Consider the following 17,012-nt stretch of genomic DNA (forward strand, 5'->3'; position numbering starts at 1 on the left):
TTTTTGTGCTTGAAATAACCTATCCCATTTAATTTTAGACTGACCTTACCCATCCCAAGGTCAATAATTCTATGTTACCCCCTAATGAGAACAACTAGGATCATACCACCATGAGGGGACCATGCATGGGATAAAGCATTTAGGAGATGCCTCAAAGTAGTAAAGGGGGCAGTCCTGGTGTAAATGTTATGTTTTTCATCCAGAGATCTAGGCAGCATTTGAAAATGGGCAGGGATGAACTTTGCGTTATGTGCATGGGGAGTCTGTTCCACAGCAGCAGTATCCTCTGCAAGATATACCTGCCCCTCCAAGCCATTCTTTTGATGTTGCAGAAGAGGTTTAGATTCTTAGAGTATTTACAATGTCATCTGACTTGCTGATGTGCAGTATACCCACCAGTATTTGGTTGGAGGATGCCTTGTGTGCCAGACACAGGTAACCTCTTAGCAGTTTATAGGATATAGAGTATAGTGACATAGCTTTGAGTTGATCCATGCAGGACATGCTGTTTAGGCATTTTATACTTTTAGTAAGAATCTCTGGGGGTGTTCAATTGTTGCATGTGGCTGGGCAAATACATTCCAAAGGGGGGTGGAATTACATTCAATGACTGGCCTAATGAGGGCTGAGTAAGGGAAGACAATAACTTCACTAGATTTAAACACAATCCCTTTGTTTATAAGCTGTGCAATATACGACTTTCTCACAATAGACATGTTGGTCAAAAGTTGTCACTGTTCACATAATTTCCGAAATCCTGAACACATAGGTCAACTCTTTTTTAAGTATTGTATTTTATTATACCAATAACTGACATTCAGTTGGTGATTTAGCCATGGGTATACCCTACATGACTCGCACCCAACTGTCAGTCACTATGCATTTTCTACATACAGTGTTGAGCTGATAGCTCCACTGAGATGGACATCAAGGTAAGATGAACTTATGTTTTTTTTTTTTTTTTGCCGACCATAGTGTTCCTTCAACAACAAAGTCCAATTTCTAAACTGTAGAACTGTCAGTAAACAAATTCAAGTGCATAAATTAAACTACTAACTTATGCTAAAACTTAAACGAAGTTTAACAGCACTGGAAAATCATAAAAACAGATAACTTCCCAGCAAACAAAGCACCACTTGGCTTGTAAATAAAAGAAACATTATCAAACAGAACTCCATTACATATTCAAAATTTTTTGAAAATACTTCTACATACTCTTCTGTTTTGTCATTCATTTTCCCAAAGAACTGTTCCAAAGTTCTGCAGTAAGGCAGCTAGGAAAAGTGACTTCATTGGTAACACTGCAGCACATTCACAGAAGTTGAGCAAAATTGATTCATTCCACTTAACTGGCATTCCCTGCAACAAACTTAACTTAAACTTGCTAAGGCAGTCTTATCATACAACAAAATAAATACCTTTCTTATAGTCCTTGTGGGAAGGAAGTGCTCCTTGATAAAGATGATAAGGCAGGAGTCTCTGAAGAGCATCCTCAAAAGAACTGAAGGAAGACCGGCAATCTGGATGCAATACTGATCCCTGGTGTTTCCTCAAATGTTCCAAGAAGCTGAAAAACAGAAATATGTTGTAAGCATACATACATTCTGTACTTCTAGAAGGCATACAGCTGCAAGCAGAATATACTGACTATGCAATTACTACAATGCAGGTACATTTTTAACAGTACTATTGAGAATTATTTTTCCACTTCATAAAAAAGTTATAACAAGGTAAGTTTAACATGCTCCTTTATCCACAGGGTGGGAGGCAGAGGCTGAAGAAAACAGCTACATTTTCAGCAAAACAAATGGGTCTAATGCTACTTCTAAATGTGCAATGTTAGCCAAAAATGGCCATAACACACACCCAAACGTATATACACACACTGCATAATATAAACTATTAATCTGACTTAAATACAGCTGCTTTGCAAAGTCCTCTACACTTCTGTTTTATGTGAGAAAACAAAACATGTACTTGTAATGGATACGTACCCAGCAAGAAAATCAGTAACATACTGAACCAGTCTGGTTGTAGTTTTTAACAGTAATAAAAACCCAACAGCTGACCAGTGCCAGCACATTTTTTTTCTTTATCATACATCAAAAGATACAGAGTCTGCAACTAACTATACAGAAGAAGATAAAAAGCATTTTGTGCCATAATGTGAGGGTGAAAATTGTAACCATGAGACAGAGAGAGATGCATTAGGCAGTTTCCTCCTTATGCTCTGCCAACTCAAGTGGAGGGCGCAGTGGTGCAGCGGTAGCGTTGTTGCTTCACAGCAAGAGGTTCTCTGGTTCGATTCTCGGCTGGGGTGCCTTCTGTGTGGAGTCTGCATGTCCTCCCTGCGTTCGTGTGGGTTTTCTCAGGGTGCTCCGGTTTCCTCCCATATACAAAGACATGCATCTGGAGTGTTTCTCCCCGGGCCTCCGCTGAAAATTGTCTTTGTTCTAAGTTGGACTTTCCCGGTTAACAAATGTTAAATAAAATAAATAAAATATTATGCAAATTCCTGCTTTACAGCACAGAAAAAGCTTGAGGAGTACAGACTTTACCGTGCAGCTGTAAGGAGCCAAGCATCACTTCACAAACGGATTACCACATAATTTAAACCAGGGTACACACCACAATGGCTAAGAAATGGTTGAAGGAAAAAAGCAAAACAGGTTTTAAAGTTTTGGTAGTTACATGCAAAAAATAAAACAAACATCTACCAAGGGATATACATTCGCTGTTGCTTTGATGCATCCCCACTTAATTCAATAAAAGCACATCTTTTCAGTTCATAGGCTAACGACCACAAGGGCCTTTTTAAGCCTAGCCATGCATCCCAAATCTCTGACAAATTCTGATACCCTTGATAAGTGTAAGCATGGGCCTGGGAGATGAACCATTTACATGTTACCTCTGTCCATTAGAGACCTAGGTGCCAAACCAGGGTTGAATTTCTGGTTTCCCATCCAATTGTCTAAGTTGCACTTGAATTGGGTTAGGGAGGAACTCTGCTTCACATGAATGGGGAGCCTGTTCCATAGACAGGGTAGTCTCTAGGATACATGTGTATCTTTCCAGCAGGTCCTATTTATATCTCAGGCAAGGTTTAAGTCTTTAGAACAGGTAATTCTGGTGCTATTTGTTTTGTGGATATGCAGGAGGTCCATCACAGTGGGGTCTGATAATGCCCTGTATGCCAGGCACAGATCTCTCCTCAAAAGCCTGCAGGAGACAGAATACAGGGATAGGGCCTTGAGGCACTCTGCATAGGACATATTACTTACACCCTGTATTCTTTTCGTGAGTGACCTCTGTGGACATTCCAATTGTTGGCTATTTCTGGTTAGGTATATACCAAAGGGGGCACTGTACTCAATGATTGGTCTAATGAATGCCAAATATGGTGGAACAATAACTTTCTTGGACTTGTATCCAATACCTTTGTTTATAAGTTCTGCAACATAGAATGATTTCCTCATCACTGTAGACACATAACGATCAAAGGCTAGATTACTATCTGTGTGTGTCCCCAAGTCCCTGGTCAACTCTAAGGGATGTGTTGTCAATATAAGGATACTAGTATGCATTTCTTGGCATTTAGTTTTAGTCCATGGCTCTGACACCAGTTATTTGTCTGTGGCAGCCCCTCCTGGAGAACATTCGTGTCAGTGTGAAATTCAATGACAGCTCTTAATTTGCAATCATCTGCAAATTTAGTCAGCCACAGGCCATTGACATTGGCCTTGACATCTGAGAAGTAAATTTCAAAAAAGTGCAGTCCAAGGACTGATCTCTGAGGGACTCCACTTGTGACTGGCATCTTTGTAGAGGTGGCCTCCCCAATTCTAACTTCTTGGGTCCTGTCTGTGAGCCAGCTGGCTATCCACCGGGCAACATACAGGTTTGTACCTACCCTCTTGAGTTTGTCAACAATACCAGAGTGGGATATTGTGTCAAATGCCTTGGCCAGGTCAAGGTAGGCAGTGTGAATGACTTTGCCTTCATCCATTGCTTTGGTGACCTTCACAAAGAAGTCCACCAAGTTGAGAAGGCATGATCTGCCCTTGATGAAACTAAACTGGGTTGGGTCCAGTGTCTGGTGGTTTACTATATATCTATTGATTAACTTCATGACAATTCTTTCCATGGCTTTACATACAATACTAGTGAGACTTATGGGTCTGTAGATGGTCCATCTTTGTGCAGAGGGATGATTGTTGCCATTCTCCATTCATGAGGCACAAAGCCTGTTTGGAGGCTACAGTTAAATAGCAATTCCAGAGGCCCTGATAGGTCATGTTTCATGCTATTTAGAAGGCATCCTGGGATGTTATCTGGGCAAACTGATGCAGTGTTCATGGTCTTAGAGAGAGCATTAAGGACCTGCTCCATAGTGACAGTAGGGGGAGAGAGTTATATCTGATGATATTTCCTGAGGGAAGGTTAAGGGGGGAGAGAGAGAGAGAGAGAGAGGTAAAGTTGGAGCTGAATTCATCGCTAAGAGGTTTGCTACATCTTCTGTCTCAGTACAGATGGCTCCATTTACAATGAGCTCAGCACACAATTGTGTATTGCCTTTGAGGTTGTGGACATAGCTAAAGAATGCTTTCTGGTTGTCCTTGGCCTGGGAGGCCAAACTTGCCTCAAATTTGGCTTTGGTAGACTTTATTTGTCCTTTGAGTTGTTTTAGTTTGATGAGAGCTGCACCTCCTAATTTTTGCCATGATTACTTCCTCCTGTTATACAGCCAAATGATTTGGTGAGTCTACCAGGGTGGCTTTTTTTTTTTTAGTTAGGTCTGTACCTTTTGGTGGATACAGCTGCCTCTATGCAGCTACTAACATGCTTGTACAGGGTTTCTGTGAACAGTTCTGCATGGGCAGAAGTGTTCTCATGGTTTATCGGGGCTTGAAATTTTGCCAGGTTCTCACTTAATAGCAGGAGGTTAACCTTAGAATAGTTCCTGCATATTCCAGGTTTAGCTGGGGGTCCAGAGTTTATTTTTACTTCAAAGGAGACCATTTTGTGGTCTGACCTTACCAGTGAAGGCATTACAGTAGGGGTTGTGCATCAGTCTCCCATATTAGTGAGGACCAGTATGGCTGCACCCCTGGTTGGTGTACTGACTATCTGGTCCAGGTAGGTTACGTTTACAAAATCCAGGAATCTCTGTGCATGTAATGCTTGGTGTCATGCAGGATTCAGAGTTAATAGTGGGGTAATTAAAGTCACCCATGAATATGGTACTGGGTTGGATGGTTAGCATTTCTAATGTTTAAATATATGGTATGGGTTTCCTGTGTCATAGTGGAGGACCTAAAGCTTGCAAGGAAGTGGTACTGGATTTTACCTATAGTGAACTGAACATGGATCAGCTCAAGTACATTGTCCTGTTTGACCAGCCTTGAGGTATATTTATTTTTGAAGTAAATAGAAACATCTCCACCTTTAGTCCCCTGCCTGTGAAGTAGCTGGCCTAAATGTGTGGAAGGCATTTTAACCTGGCACTGTTGGTGTGACAGGAGGGGGAAGGCATGCCCGAAGGCAGGAAAAGAGGAGGAAGTTTAGGAGTGTAGTAGTGAGGGTAGGAACTTTGAATGTTGGCAGTATGACTGGTATAGGGAGAGAGCTAGCTATATGATGGAGAGAAGGAAGGTTGATATATTGTGCGTGCAAGAGACCAGATGGAAGGGAAGTAAGGCCAGGTGTATAGGAGGCAGGTTCAAATTGTTCTATCATGGTGTGGATGGGGTAGGGGTTATCCTAAAGGAACAGTGTGCTAAGAGTGTTTTGGAGGTGAAGAGAGTGTCTGATACAGTGATATTTATGAAGCTTGAAATTGATGGTGTAATGATGAATGTTGTTAGTGCATATGCTCCACAAGTTGGGTGTGCGATGGATGAGAAAAAAAACATTTGGAGTGAGTTGGATGACGTGGTGGTGAGTGTACCCAAGGGTGAGAGACTAGTGATTAGAGCGGACTTCAATGGGCATGTTGGTGAAGTGAACAGAGGGGATGAGGAAGTGATGGGTAGGTATGGTGTTAAGGAGAGGAATGCAGAAGGTCAGATGATTGTAGATTTTGCAAAAAGGATGGACGTGGCTGTGGTGAATACGTATTTTAAGAAGAGGGAGGGGCATAAGGTGACGTACAAGAGTGGAGGAAGATGCACACAGGTGGATTATATCCTATGTAGGAGGGCCTGTCTGAAGGAGATTGGAGACTGTAAAGTGGTGACAGGGGGAAAGAGTAGTTAAGCAGCATAGAATAGTGATCTGTAGGATGACGCTGGTGATCAAGAAGAGGAGGAGGAGGAGGAGTGTGAAAACAGTGCCAAGGATTAAATGGTGGAAGTTAAAAAAGGGTTATTGAGAGGTGGAGTTCATAGAAGAGTTAATACCAGCACTGGGAGGCAGTGAAGAGTTACCGAATAACTGGGTAACTACAGCAGAGCTAGTAAGGGAGACTGCTAGAAAGGTGCTTGGTGTGACATCTGGACAGAGGAAGGAGGACAAGGAGAAGGAAATACAGGAGAGTATACAGAGGAAGAGGCTGGCGAAGGAGAAGTGGGAGTGTCAAAGAGATGAAGAAAGTAGACATGAGTATAAGGAGATGAGGCGCATGGCAAAGAGAGAGGTGGCAAAGGCTAAGGATAAGACATATGGAGAGTTGTATGAGAGATTGGACACTAAAGAGGGAGAAAAGGACCTGTACCAATTGGCTAGACAGAGGGACAGAGCTTTGAAAGATGTCCAGCAGATAAGGGTGATAAAGAAAAGCAAGGGAAACATACTCACAAGTGAGGAGAGTGTGTTGAGTAGATGGCAAGAGTACTTTGAAGGACTGATGAATGAAGAGAATGAGAGAGAGAAGGTTGGATGATGTGGAGATAGTGAATCAGGAAGTGAAATAGATTAGCAAGCAGGAAGTAAGGACAGCTATGAAGAGGATGAAAACTGGAAAGGGTGTTGGTCCAGATGACATACCTGTGGAAGCATGGAGGTGCTTAGGAGAAATGGCAGTGGAATTTTTAACCAGATTGTTTAATGAAATTTTGGAAAGTCAGAGGATGCCTGAGGAGTGGAGAAAAAGTGTTTTGGTACCTATCTAAGAATAAGGGTGACGTGCAGAGCTGCAGTAACTAGAGGGATAAAACTGATCAGTCACAGCTTGAAGTTATGGGAAAGAGTAGTGGGAGCTAGGTTAAGAAGGGAGGTGATGATTAGTGATCAGCAGTATGGTTTCATGCCAGGAAAGAATACTACAGATGCAATGTTTGCTCTGAGAGTGTTGTTGGAGAAATACAGAGAAGGTCGGGAGGAGTTGCAGTGTGTCTTTGTAGACTTAGAGAAAGCATATGACAGGGTGCCTAGAGAGGAGTTGTGGTATTGTATGAGGAAGTCGGGAGTGGCAGAGAAGTATGTAAGAGTGGAACAGGATATGTACAACGGTAGTGCGACACTGGTGAGGACTGCGGTGGGAGTGACAGATACGTTTAAGGTGGAGGTGGGATTACATCAAGGATCAGCTCTGAGCCCTTTCTTATTTGCAGTGGTGATGGACAGGTTGACAGATGAGATCATACAGGAGGCCTTGTGGACTATGATGTTTGCAGATGACATTGTGATATGTAGTGAGAGTAGGGACCAGGTTGAGGAGACCCTGGAGAGGTGAAGATATGCTTTAGAGAGGAGAGGAATGAAGGTCAGCAGGGCTAAAGCAGAATATAGGTGTGTAAATGAGAGGGAGGGTAGAGGAATGGTGAGGATGCAGGGAGTAGAGTTGGTAAAGGTGGATGAGTTTAAGTACTTGGGATCAACAGTTCAGAGTAATGGTGAGTGATTAAGAGAGGTGAAGAAGAGAGTACAGGTAAGGTGGAATGGGTGGAGAAGAGTGTCAGGAGTGATTTGTGACAGACGGGCACCAGTTAAGAGTGAAAGGGAAGGTCTACAAGAGGGTAGTAAGACCAGCTATGTTCTATGGGTTGGAGACAGTGGCATTGACAAAAAAGCAGGAGTCAGAGCTGGATGCGGCAGAGTTAAAGATGTTAAGATTTGCACTGGGTGTGACTAGGATGGACAGGATTAGGTATCAGTATATTAGAGGGTCAGCTCAGGTTGGACAGTTTGGAGACAAAGCAAGAGAGGCGAGATTGCATTGGTTGGACATGTGCTGAGGAGGGATGCTGGGTATATTGGGAAAAGGATGCTAAGGATGAAGCTGCCAGGTAAGAGGAAAAGAGGAAGGCCTAAGATAATGTTTATGGATGTGGTGAGAGAGGACATGCAGGTGGTTGGTGTGAAAAAGCATGATGCAGAGGACAGGAAGAAATGGAAACAGATTATCCACTGTGGCGACCCCTAACGGGAACAGCTGAAAGAAGATGATGATGACTGTTGGTGTGCTCTCTGCAGCTTTAAACCATGTCTCAGGGTAAAGAGCTTCTGAGCTTCTAGGGAGTGGAGTTTTTTGTTTAGACTCCTAGCAGTGAGCAATAATACCTTTAGATTTTTTTGGTTTTGGTTTGTTATGTCGGAAGTACTTTCGTTTACTTAAAAAGTAATCGGCTCAGTCTAAATGCCTTCCAAGCCCCTGACCTCATGTATAGAATTCCATGTCAGGACTTGTTCAGCTAGTTTGCTCACTAGTAGATTCACAGATTTAGATTCATAGATTAGTACTAGGGTAAATGGCCTTGCGAGCCATTTTTTTAAGCCAAGCCAATTATCCCTTGTGAGACTCAAACCCTGTACCTTGTGTTTGTAAGGCAAACCCCTTAACCATTAGGCCACCCTCATAACCCTGTACAAAGTAAAAGACAATTTGCCACATATATTTAACAAATACCAGTGTCTGCTTAAGAACAGCCAATTAATTATGATGTAGTGCCTCGCAAAGTATAACTAAAAGTTGGCTACTTCAATCTGCTATATCACATGATCACAGGGCAATATTTTGAACAAAGTACAGTGTGTCCCCATGACAGGGTTTGGGGGTTTGCATGCTAATCAGTGCCCCATTCTTGGCCACCCCCATACAGGAAAATAAATGCATCTGTGTTGTCCATTTTCACTCTTCCTCAACTGATGAGGCATGGATCGGGCCTTGGATCCAGCTTGGAGACATTTACTCGACTCTTGGATCCAACTTTCAAGCTCCTCCCATCAACCAAAATGGCCCGGTCACCTTTTAATACCTCGGATCGAGTTTGTTGCCCAATAACCAATAGAAAGACAAAAAGGCTAGTAGAAAAAGTCTGGGACTCAAACCTGGAATAGAGGTTCTACATATAGCTCTCAATTGTCCCAAATTCCACGGGACCGCCCATTTTTAAGTTTAAGCTTAATCCCCTGACTGCCCGATTTGGGTGTTTTTTTCCGTGAGATTTACAGTAAAGCAACCTCTGTTCTGGCTGTAGATGTCTTCGCCAATCAGAGCATCACTTTACTGCATCTCATTTGCGTGCGACTGGCTCTGGCTAATTTCTTCCTTTATTTCCTAACTTCCTTTTCCTTCCATGTTTAAGCTCAGTAATTACACATTTCTAGTCTTCAATTAGGTCTGCTAAATCTGCATGTAAGCAACAGAAATGGAGGTGCCTTGGCAGTTAGGTCATCGTTTTTAAAATCGGGGAAAAAAAGTACAGTTTTGTACCTACCATAAATGTAGATGTCCGATAGATATGCAACTGCAGTCCTGACATATGGGTTGTCCTGCCTCAGGCAGCCCTTCGGTCGGCCGGATTCCAAAGTCCGGGTCCGGCGTCGGCCGATGTCGCCTACTCCCCGACGTCAGAGCGGCTGGGGTATAAAGGCATCCGCCGACGCCATCTTCTTCAGTGTTTCTTGCCCCAGATGCCATGTGCCCTCCAAAGAAGGCTAAATTTGGTGAATGGATAAAAAATTCCAGACATGCACAACAGTAATAAACAGATACACCATAACAGATATCCCCAGCTAATAGAGGAAAGGGGGAATGGACCCAAAAGGAAAATTGCAGAGGGGTAGGAGGGAGGGAAAACCTGACTGCAGTTGCATATCTATCGGACATCTACATTTATGGTAGATACAAAACTGTGCTATGTCCTTCAAGAATGCAACTGCAGTCCTGACATATGGGTTGAATACCATAGCCAAGCTGGGGGTGGTAGGATCTAAGAAAGGGATGGTGTAGCTAAACTGCCCTGCAGGACTGCTGAAGCAAAGCCTGCTCGGGATCTGGAGTATAAAGGCAGGTTGTAGTGTTTGGTAAATGTATGCACGGAGCTCCATGTAGCAGCCTCTAGAATGTCCTTTGTAGCCACTCCTCTTAGAAAGGCTGTGGATGTGGCTATAGCTCTGGTGGAGTGTGGCCTAATATTGGCTGGCACACCTTTTCCATGGAAAGAGTAACAGAATCTGATGCAGTGTCCAATCCATTTTGAAATTGTTTGTTTGGAGATTGCCTTTCCTTGCACTCCAGCAGCATAGGCTACAAATAGTTGGTCAGACTTTCTGGTGGCCTTAGCTCTGTCCAAGTAGTAGCGTAATTGTCTGTGTATGTCCAAAGTGTGCAGCAGCTTTTCCCCCTTATTTTGAGGATTGGGAAAGAAAGTAGGCAGGTGAATTGCTTGATTTAGAGACACCCTGGATATCACTTTTGGCATGAATGAAGGATTGGTTCTTAGAGAAACTCTGTCCTGATGAAAAATGAGAAAGGGAGGTACTGCCATGAGGGCCTGTATCTCCGAGACTCTTCTTGCTGAGGTAACTGCCAACAGGAAAACTGTTTTCCAGGAAAGAAATTGCATTTCTGAAGATGCTGCTGGTTCAAAAGGAGGGAGAGTTAATTTTTCCAAGACGAAATTGAGGTCCCATGCAGGTACTGGTGGTTTTCTGGGAGGTTTGATATTCTTTATCCCTCTTAGAAACTGTCTTAGCAAGGGATGCGAAAACACAGGTGGGTCACAGTTGTATTTTGCTGAGATTACTGAAGCGTGAATTTTTATGGAAGAATATGAGAGGCCACTATGAAACATTTCTGCCAAATATTCTAATATCTGTGGTATGCTCATTACTGATGCATCCTGATCCTTGTTGGCATTCCAGATGATGAATCTCTTCCACTTGGCTGAATAGGTTTTTCTGGTGGAAGGTCTGCGTGCTTCCAGCAAGATTTCTTGTACTTTTTCGAAAAGAGAGATATGGGTGAAAGTCATGGAACCCTCCAAGCTGTCAGCTGCAATGTTTGCAGGTTTTGATGAACAGTCCTGTAATTGTGTTGAGTTAGAAGCAGAGGCCGTTGAGGCAAGGGCCACGGTTTGGTGTGAGTTATGCTCAGTAGCAATGGATACCAGTGCTGCCTTGGCCAGTCTGGAGCTATCAAAATTCCTTTTGGTTGTTCTGCTTTGATCTTCAGTAACACCTTGGTCAGTAATGGTAGAGGAAGGAATGCATAAATTGTTAGGGAATTCCAGCTGAAGGAGAGAGCATCCGTTCTCCAGGCTAGGGGATGGTGCGTCCTTGAACAGAACTTCTCCAGGTGATGATTGAGGTGAGAAGCAAAGAGATCTATGTCCGGTCTTCCCCATGCACTTGTTATTTGTGAGAAAATGTGTGGATGCAGCATCCATTCGTGCGGATCCAAGAAATTTCTGCTCAGCCTGTCCGCCAGAACATTGTCCTTGCCTGGAACAAACTGGGATTGCAAGTGGATGTTCAGTTTCAGGGACTTTTCCCAAAGAGTCATTGTTAGTCTGCAGAGGGGATAAGAGTGAGTGCCTCCCTGCTTGTTTATATATACCACATGACAGTGGTGTTGTCTGTCCTTATTAGCAGATGACCTTGTTGAAGGGATTTCCCGAAGGCCTCGACTGCATGTATCACTGCTAACATCTCTTTTTGATTTATGTGCAGATGCATTTCCCTGGAAGTCCACTGCCCTTGAATGCATCTGCCCTCCATGTGCGCCCCCCATCCATGATCTGAGGCGTCTGTTGTAACGGTTTGACTTGCTAGAGGTTTGTTGAAAGACATGCCTTTGTTTAAATGACTTGCTTGAGCCCACCACAAAAATTCCCTTTGCAGGCATGGAATGAGTAGTATTACGTCTTCTAGATTGTGGCTGTGTTGAGACCATAAGCTTTTTAGGTACCATTGTAGCTTTCTCATGTGTAGTCTCGCCAGAGGGACCAGAAGAATGCAAGATGCCATGAACCCCAGGGCCTGCAGGATTTTCCTTGCGGTCAGCTGGGTGAGCTTTGCTAGGCTTTTGAAGTAATCTGGTAAATGTTCTTGTTTCTCCTCTGTGAGGAAAGTCATTTGTGATTGTGTGTCCAGTTTGGCTCCTAGAAAAATAATCTGTTGGGATGGCAGTAGTCTTGATTTTTGAATGTTGACTGTGTATCCCAAAGCCTGTAGTAATTGAATGACATAGTCCAAGTTTCTAATCAAGGTTTGTTTGCTGTCTGCTTGTATAAGGCAGTCGTCCAGGTAAGGGTATATTTGAATCCCCTGGAGCCTGCAATGTGCAACTACTGATGCCAGGCATTTCGTGAATACTCTGGGCAGTAGATAAGCCAAACGGCAATGCTGAGAATTGATAATGCTCTGACCCTGCAAGAAATCTGAGGTATCTTCTGCAACTGTGTCTGATTGGGACATGCAGGTATGCCTCCTTGAGGTCCAGAGTAACCAGCCAAGACCCCTTGCCCAGCATGGGAAGGAGTTGCTGTAAAGTCAGCATTTTGAATTTTGGCACAATGAGAAAAGTGTTTAGAGCGGACTAGTCCAGTATAGGTCTCCATTGCTTTTCTTTTCTTGGAACAAGGAACAGTCTTGAATAGAATCCCTGGCCTTGTTCCTGAGGAGGAACCTTTTCTATTGCTTTTATTTGTAACAGCTTTGAAACTTGTATGAGTGCCTCTGCCCTTTGATTTTGTGGCAGGTTTGGCATGCCTTGTCTCGTTAGTAAGGTATGGAAGTGGAACCTGTAACCTTTGTCTACTATGTCCAGAATCCATTTGTCCTTGGTTAAAATGTGCCAGTTCTTTGAGAATAAGGATAATTTTCTGCCTAGAGGTGCTTCTCTGAGCGTTGGTCATGGAGTGAAAGTAAAGTCATTGTGATTGTCCCTGTGGTGCAGCTGAACTCCCTGCCCACTTCTCTGATTTGGTGGTTGCCATTGGCGGCCTGTAGGAGCCTCGATATTGCCCTCTACCTCAAGCATGCCTGTTTTTCCCCATTGAAACTTGTCAGTGTCTGGAAAGGACCAATTCTTTGAAGGCCAATTCCTGCTGAATCTGGGTGGCTGAACCTGGAGGAAATCCTTGACTGTCTGTACTGATTTAGCCTTTTCCTCAATAGACTTCAACACATCCTGTGCATTAGCACCAAAAGCTTCTGTTTTTCCAGAGGTGCATCTAGGAGCTTTACTTTAACATGGTCTGGCAGTGGCTGTTCTTTCAGCCAAGCATGTCTACGTATAACGGCCCCTGTCATAGCTGCCCTACATGAAGCTTCCAATGCATCATAACCACACTGAAGAAAATGATTGCTAACCTGCTGAGTGTTATGAACCAAGTCCTGCAATGCCTTTCTATCTATAGGCTCAGGAGAGGCTAACTTTTTCTGCAAGTCATCCATTAAGTAATCCTGGTACTGAAACATATGAAAAAGACAGTTAAGTGACCTCATGGCAAGGGTGGAAGAGGTATAAACTTTTTTGCCCCATCTCTCCAGGGACCTTGATTCCCTGTCTGCGGGCAAAGGGTTTTTGGCCGAGGAAGTAGCCACTCCTTTGGGCCCCTGAGAAATAGTTTCTAGATCCACAGAGTGGGCCTTAAAGAGATGCTTATGAGTTTCAGGAACCCTGTAATATCTGTCTGGCTTGACAGGAGCAGGAGGGAGAGAATCAGGGGAAGCACTGGAGTCTGAATACACATCATCCAATACATCTAACACTGGAGGAATAGCTAATGGTCTGTGCTGGGGTAACTTAAGGAAGGTACGTAGCCTTTTCCTGGAGACAGAAAATTCCTGACCCTGCCACTGAAAATGTTCTCTCATGGAGTGGAGAACTTCTCCGAAAGAAATATCCTCTGGAGGAGAGGCAGAAAGAATTGATTCCTCAGCATCAGAGTCCTCGTAGGCCTGGAAGGATTCTTCCTGGGTATCTGAGTGCTCTGAATCCCTAGAGGCTTCATCTGAAGAGAGGGTATCGGTCTGCTCAGTCCTAGGCCTTTTATCTGCAGGAGGCTGAGAACCTATGTCTGGATGCGACTGAGAACCTCTGACTAGAGAGATTAGATCTGCAGCTAGGGTCATGATCTGTTTATCAGAAGAGGGGCTCTGGGAAAAAGATTTAGGAGGATGGGCCTTAGCCTGGCTGGCAGCCTTAGCACGTGTGTAGGCCTTGATGGACATGGAGACCGGAGGCCTAGCTGCCCCACGTGCAGGAGTAACTTTATCCACTAGTATGGTGTCAGGTAAATCTTGAGCTTCGGTTTCGGGAGGAAAATCTATAATCGGCACCGGGGAAACCTCCGGGACCGAAGTACGTGGTAAAGCAGTGTCGTCGGCCTGGAGCGGTTGAATTACCGCCTCCGAAGAGACCGATGCACTCGCGGAAGGCTTAGGCGTGGTATCGGTGGATGACGCGGGCCGAGGATGTCGGTCCCGGTCCTTACGTTTTTTGGAAATATGTGCTGTCGGTTGTTCTGATGGCATGATATAAGCATAGTTTTCGCCAAAAAAGTCTTCGGCAAATTCTGCCCGGCGCCTGAGTGTGCGCTTATTAAAGCAAGCACAAGCAGCACAGGCCGAGACGTCGTGGCCTGGGCCCAGGCAGGGAAGGCAGTAAGAATGGAAGTCCTTATAAGGTATTTGTTTACCACAAGACAAACAATTATTAACCTTTTCAATTTTTTCTGACATCGGCTGAGGCAAGAAAAATGTTCCCCAATGGGGTACTTAGCTTTTTGATGACTTCGGTAACTGAAAACACAGGAGCTGACTGACCGGCACTTGCGAACTGCTTCTGCTTCGGGCACCGCGCGGCAAGAAAGACTCGAGAAGATGGCGTCGGCGGATGCCTTTATACCCCAGCCACTCTGACGTCAGGGAGTAGGTGACATCGGCCGACGCCGGACCCGGACTTTGGAATCCGGCCGACCGAAGGGCTGCCTGAGGCAGGACAACCCATATGTCAGGACTGCAGTTGCATTCTTGAAGGACATCATATCATAGACATTGATGAGAGTTCGAAGCTAGATGGAAAAAAACAACTCCGGATTCATCAGCATTTGCCATTTCACCCATGTGTCATTTGTAGAAACTCAAGGGACTGGACCATTTTTCTGTTTTTTGGACTTTGGAAATAGAGCTTCAGCACAGGTTGGATTTGAAAGGTGAAGCCAAGCTGCTTGAGTACTTGTGCACAAGAGCGCAGAGAGTTTTTCAGTCGCTTGTCAGGACTCAACTCTTAATTTTTTTACTTTAATTCTTCATTTTATGCTGACCTTCCGGTACTAGTAAGTTAACATTTTGGGAAAAATGGCTGAGGATTAAAGTGATTAACCTTTGAGTTTCAGACTTGCATATTATTCAGAAAATTATTCAACACAAATGCTGTTATTCTAGCATTTTTTTCTAAATTTATAGCTAATATTTAAAATCTGTCCCTAATGTTGGAGCCTTTGCCCCCCACAAATTATGTGCTGACTTGAAGTTACTAAACTACAGAAACATTTGAGTTTCAGACTTTGATTTCCATCTTAAAATGCATGCTAACAAATATCCTGTTATTCTAGCATTCTTTTAAGTTTATAGGAGCAGTGTTTAGAATCAGACCCTAATGTTTGGACCTTTGTTCCCTCCACTACTTAAAGCTTGCCCAGATTTCTTGGGCTAACAGGCTGAGAGGTATACTTCATATTTTTGGGTTGTTCCTCATAAAACATTTTGTTTTCTGGCAAATAATTGACTGAAGTCACTAAAAAATGACAGACATTTAAGTTACAGACTTTGATACCTTTCAGAAAATGGTTTCTAACATAGTACTGCAGCATTTTCCCAAGTTTAATATTTAAAATGTGCCTTTAATGCTTGGGCATTTTTTCCTGTCATTATTTTATGCTTTATACAGACTTCTTGTGCTAACGGGTTGAGAGGTTTGCCTTATGGGGAGTATTGCTTCCCATTATGTATGATTTACAAATGTTTAGGCACCTGCTTTAAGACTAACTCTGTTAGTTGGGTTTGAGGCTGGGTGACACTGTATTACTTGAATTTTATACAGATGTCTGAAAATATGAATAATCCCATATTAAGTCTGTGTATATACAGAGCGTTTAATATAGAAGTGATCTAAAATAATGCGCTACCTTTGTGTAGCTGAACATGTCTAGGCATGTCAATTAATGTGCTTATTTGAAGATACATATTGTTAATAGGTGTCCCTGATTTCAAGGTCCTTTGTCCCAGATTCTCTCATCTGCAGGTTGAGACGTATGGTTCTACAACAACCATAAGGTCACTCCAGGAGTTAAAGTAAAGAAGGAGGGGGGTAGGAAAGTTGAGGAAGAATGAAAATGGGCAACATAGGTGCATAGTTAAGGTGAGCACATAACTAACATCTGATGTACTTTTCATTCATTCCTCAACTGATGGGATAGAGTCCCCAGCTACGTGAACCTTTGGTAGTCCTCATGGAAGGATATTCCGGAATACTGCAGAACCATAGGCATCCCTGCTTCTGGATGTCAAATCCAATCTGTAATGAGCAATAAAGGTATGACCATTACCACAAATAGCTGCAGTACAAATGTCTTAATAGAAGCTGTAGACAAGAATGCATAAGATGTAGCCATGGCACAAAACTTGTTGACTGTAAACAACGGGTATGCAGTTTGTAAGTCATCTGGCTAAGGTAACTTTAGAAACTGGTTTGCCAATTTGTTGAGTGGGAATGAGGCCAATAATTGACCTGACTTTCTGAAATCTTCTTTTCTATGGAGATAAAAAAATTAAGAGGTCTA

General features: G+C 43.4%; 1 protein-coding gene across 1 annotated transcript in view; it reads right to left on the bottom strand.

Moving 5' to 3' along the window:
* BICRA (BRD4 interacting chromatin remodeling complex associated protein) overlaps window positions 1-17,012 on the bottom strand; it is a 2,119,634-nt gene that overhangs the window by 61,089 nt on the left and 2,041,533 nt on the right. Inside the window, exon 15 of the mRNA XM_044070712.1 lies at window positions 1,419-1,567. Coding sequence (XP_043926647.1) covers window positions 1,419-1,567 — 149 coding nt within the window. The remainder of the gene's footprint in view (window positions 1-1,418; window positions 1,568-17,012) is intronic.

Source organism: Protopterus annectens, chromosome 1.part0 (assembly GCF_019279795.1).
Source record: "Protopterus annectens isolate FY-2018-M chromosome 1.part0, PAN1.0, whole genome shotgun sequence".
NCBI lineage: Eukaryota > Metazoa > Chordata > Ceratodontiformes > Protopteridae > Protopterus > Protopterus annectens.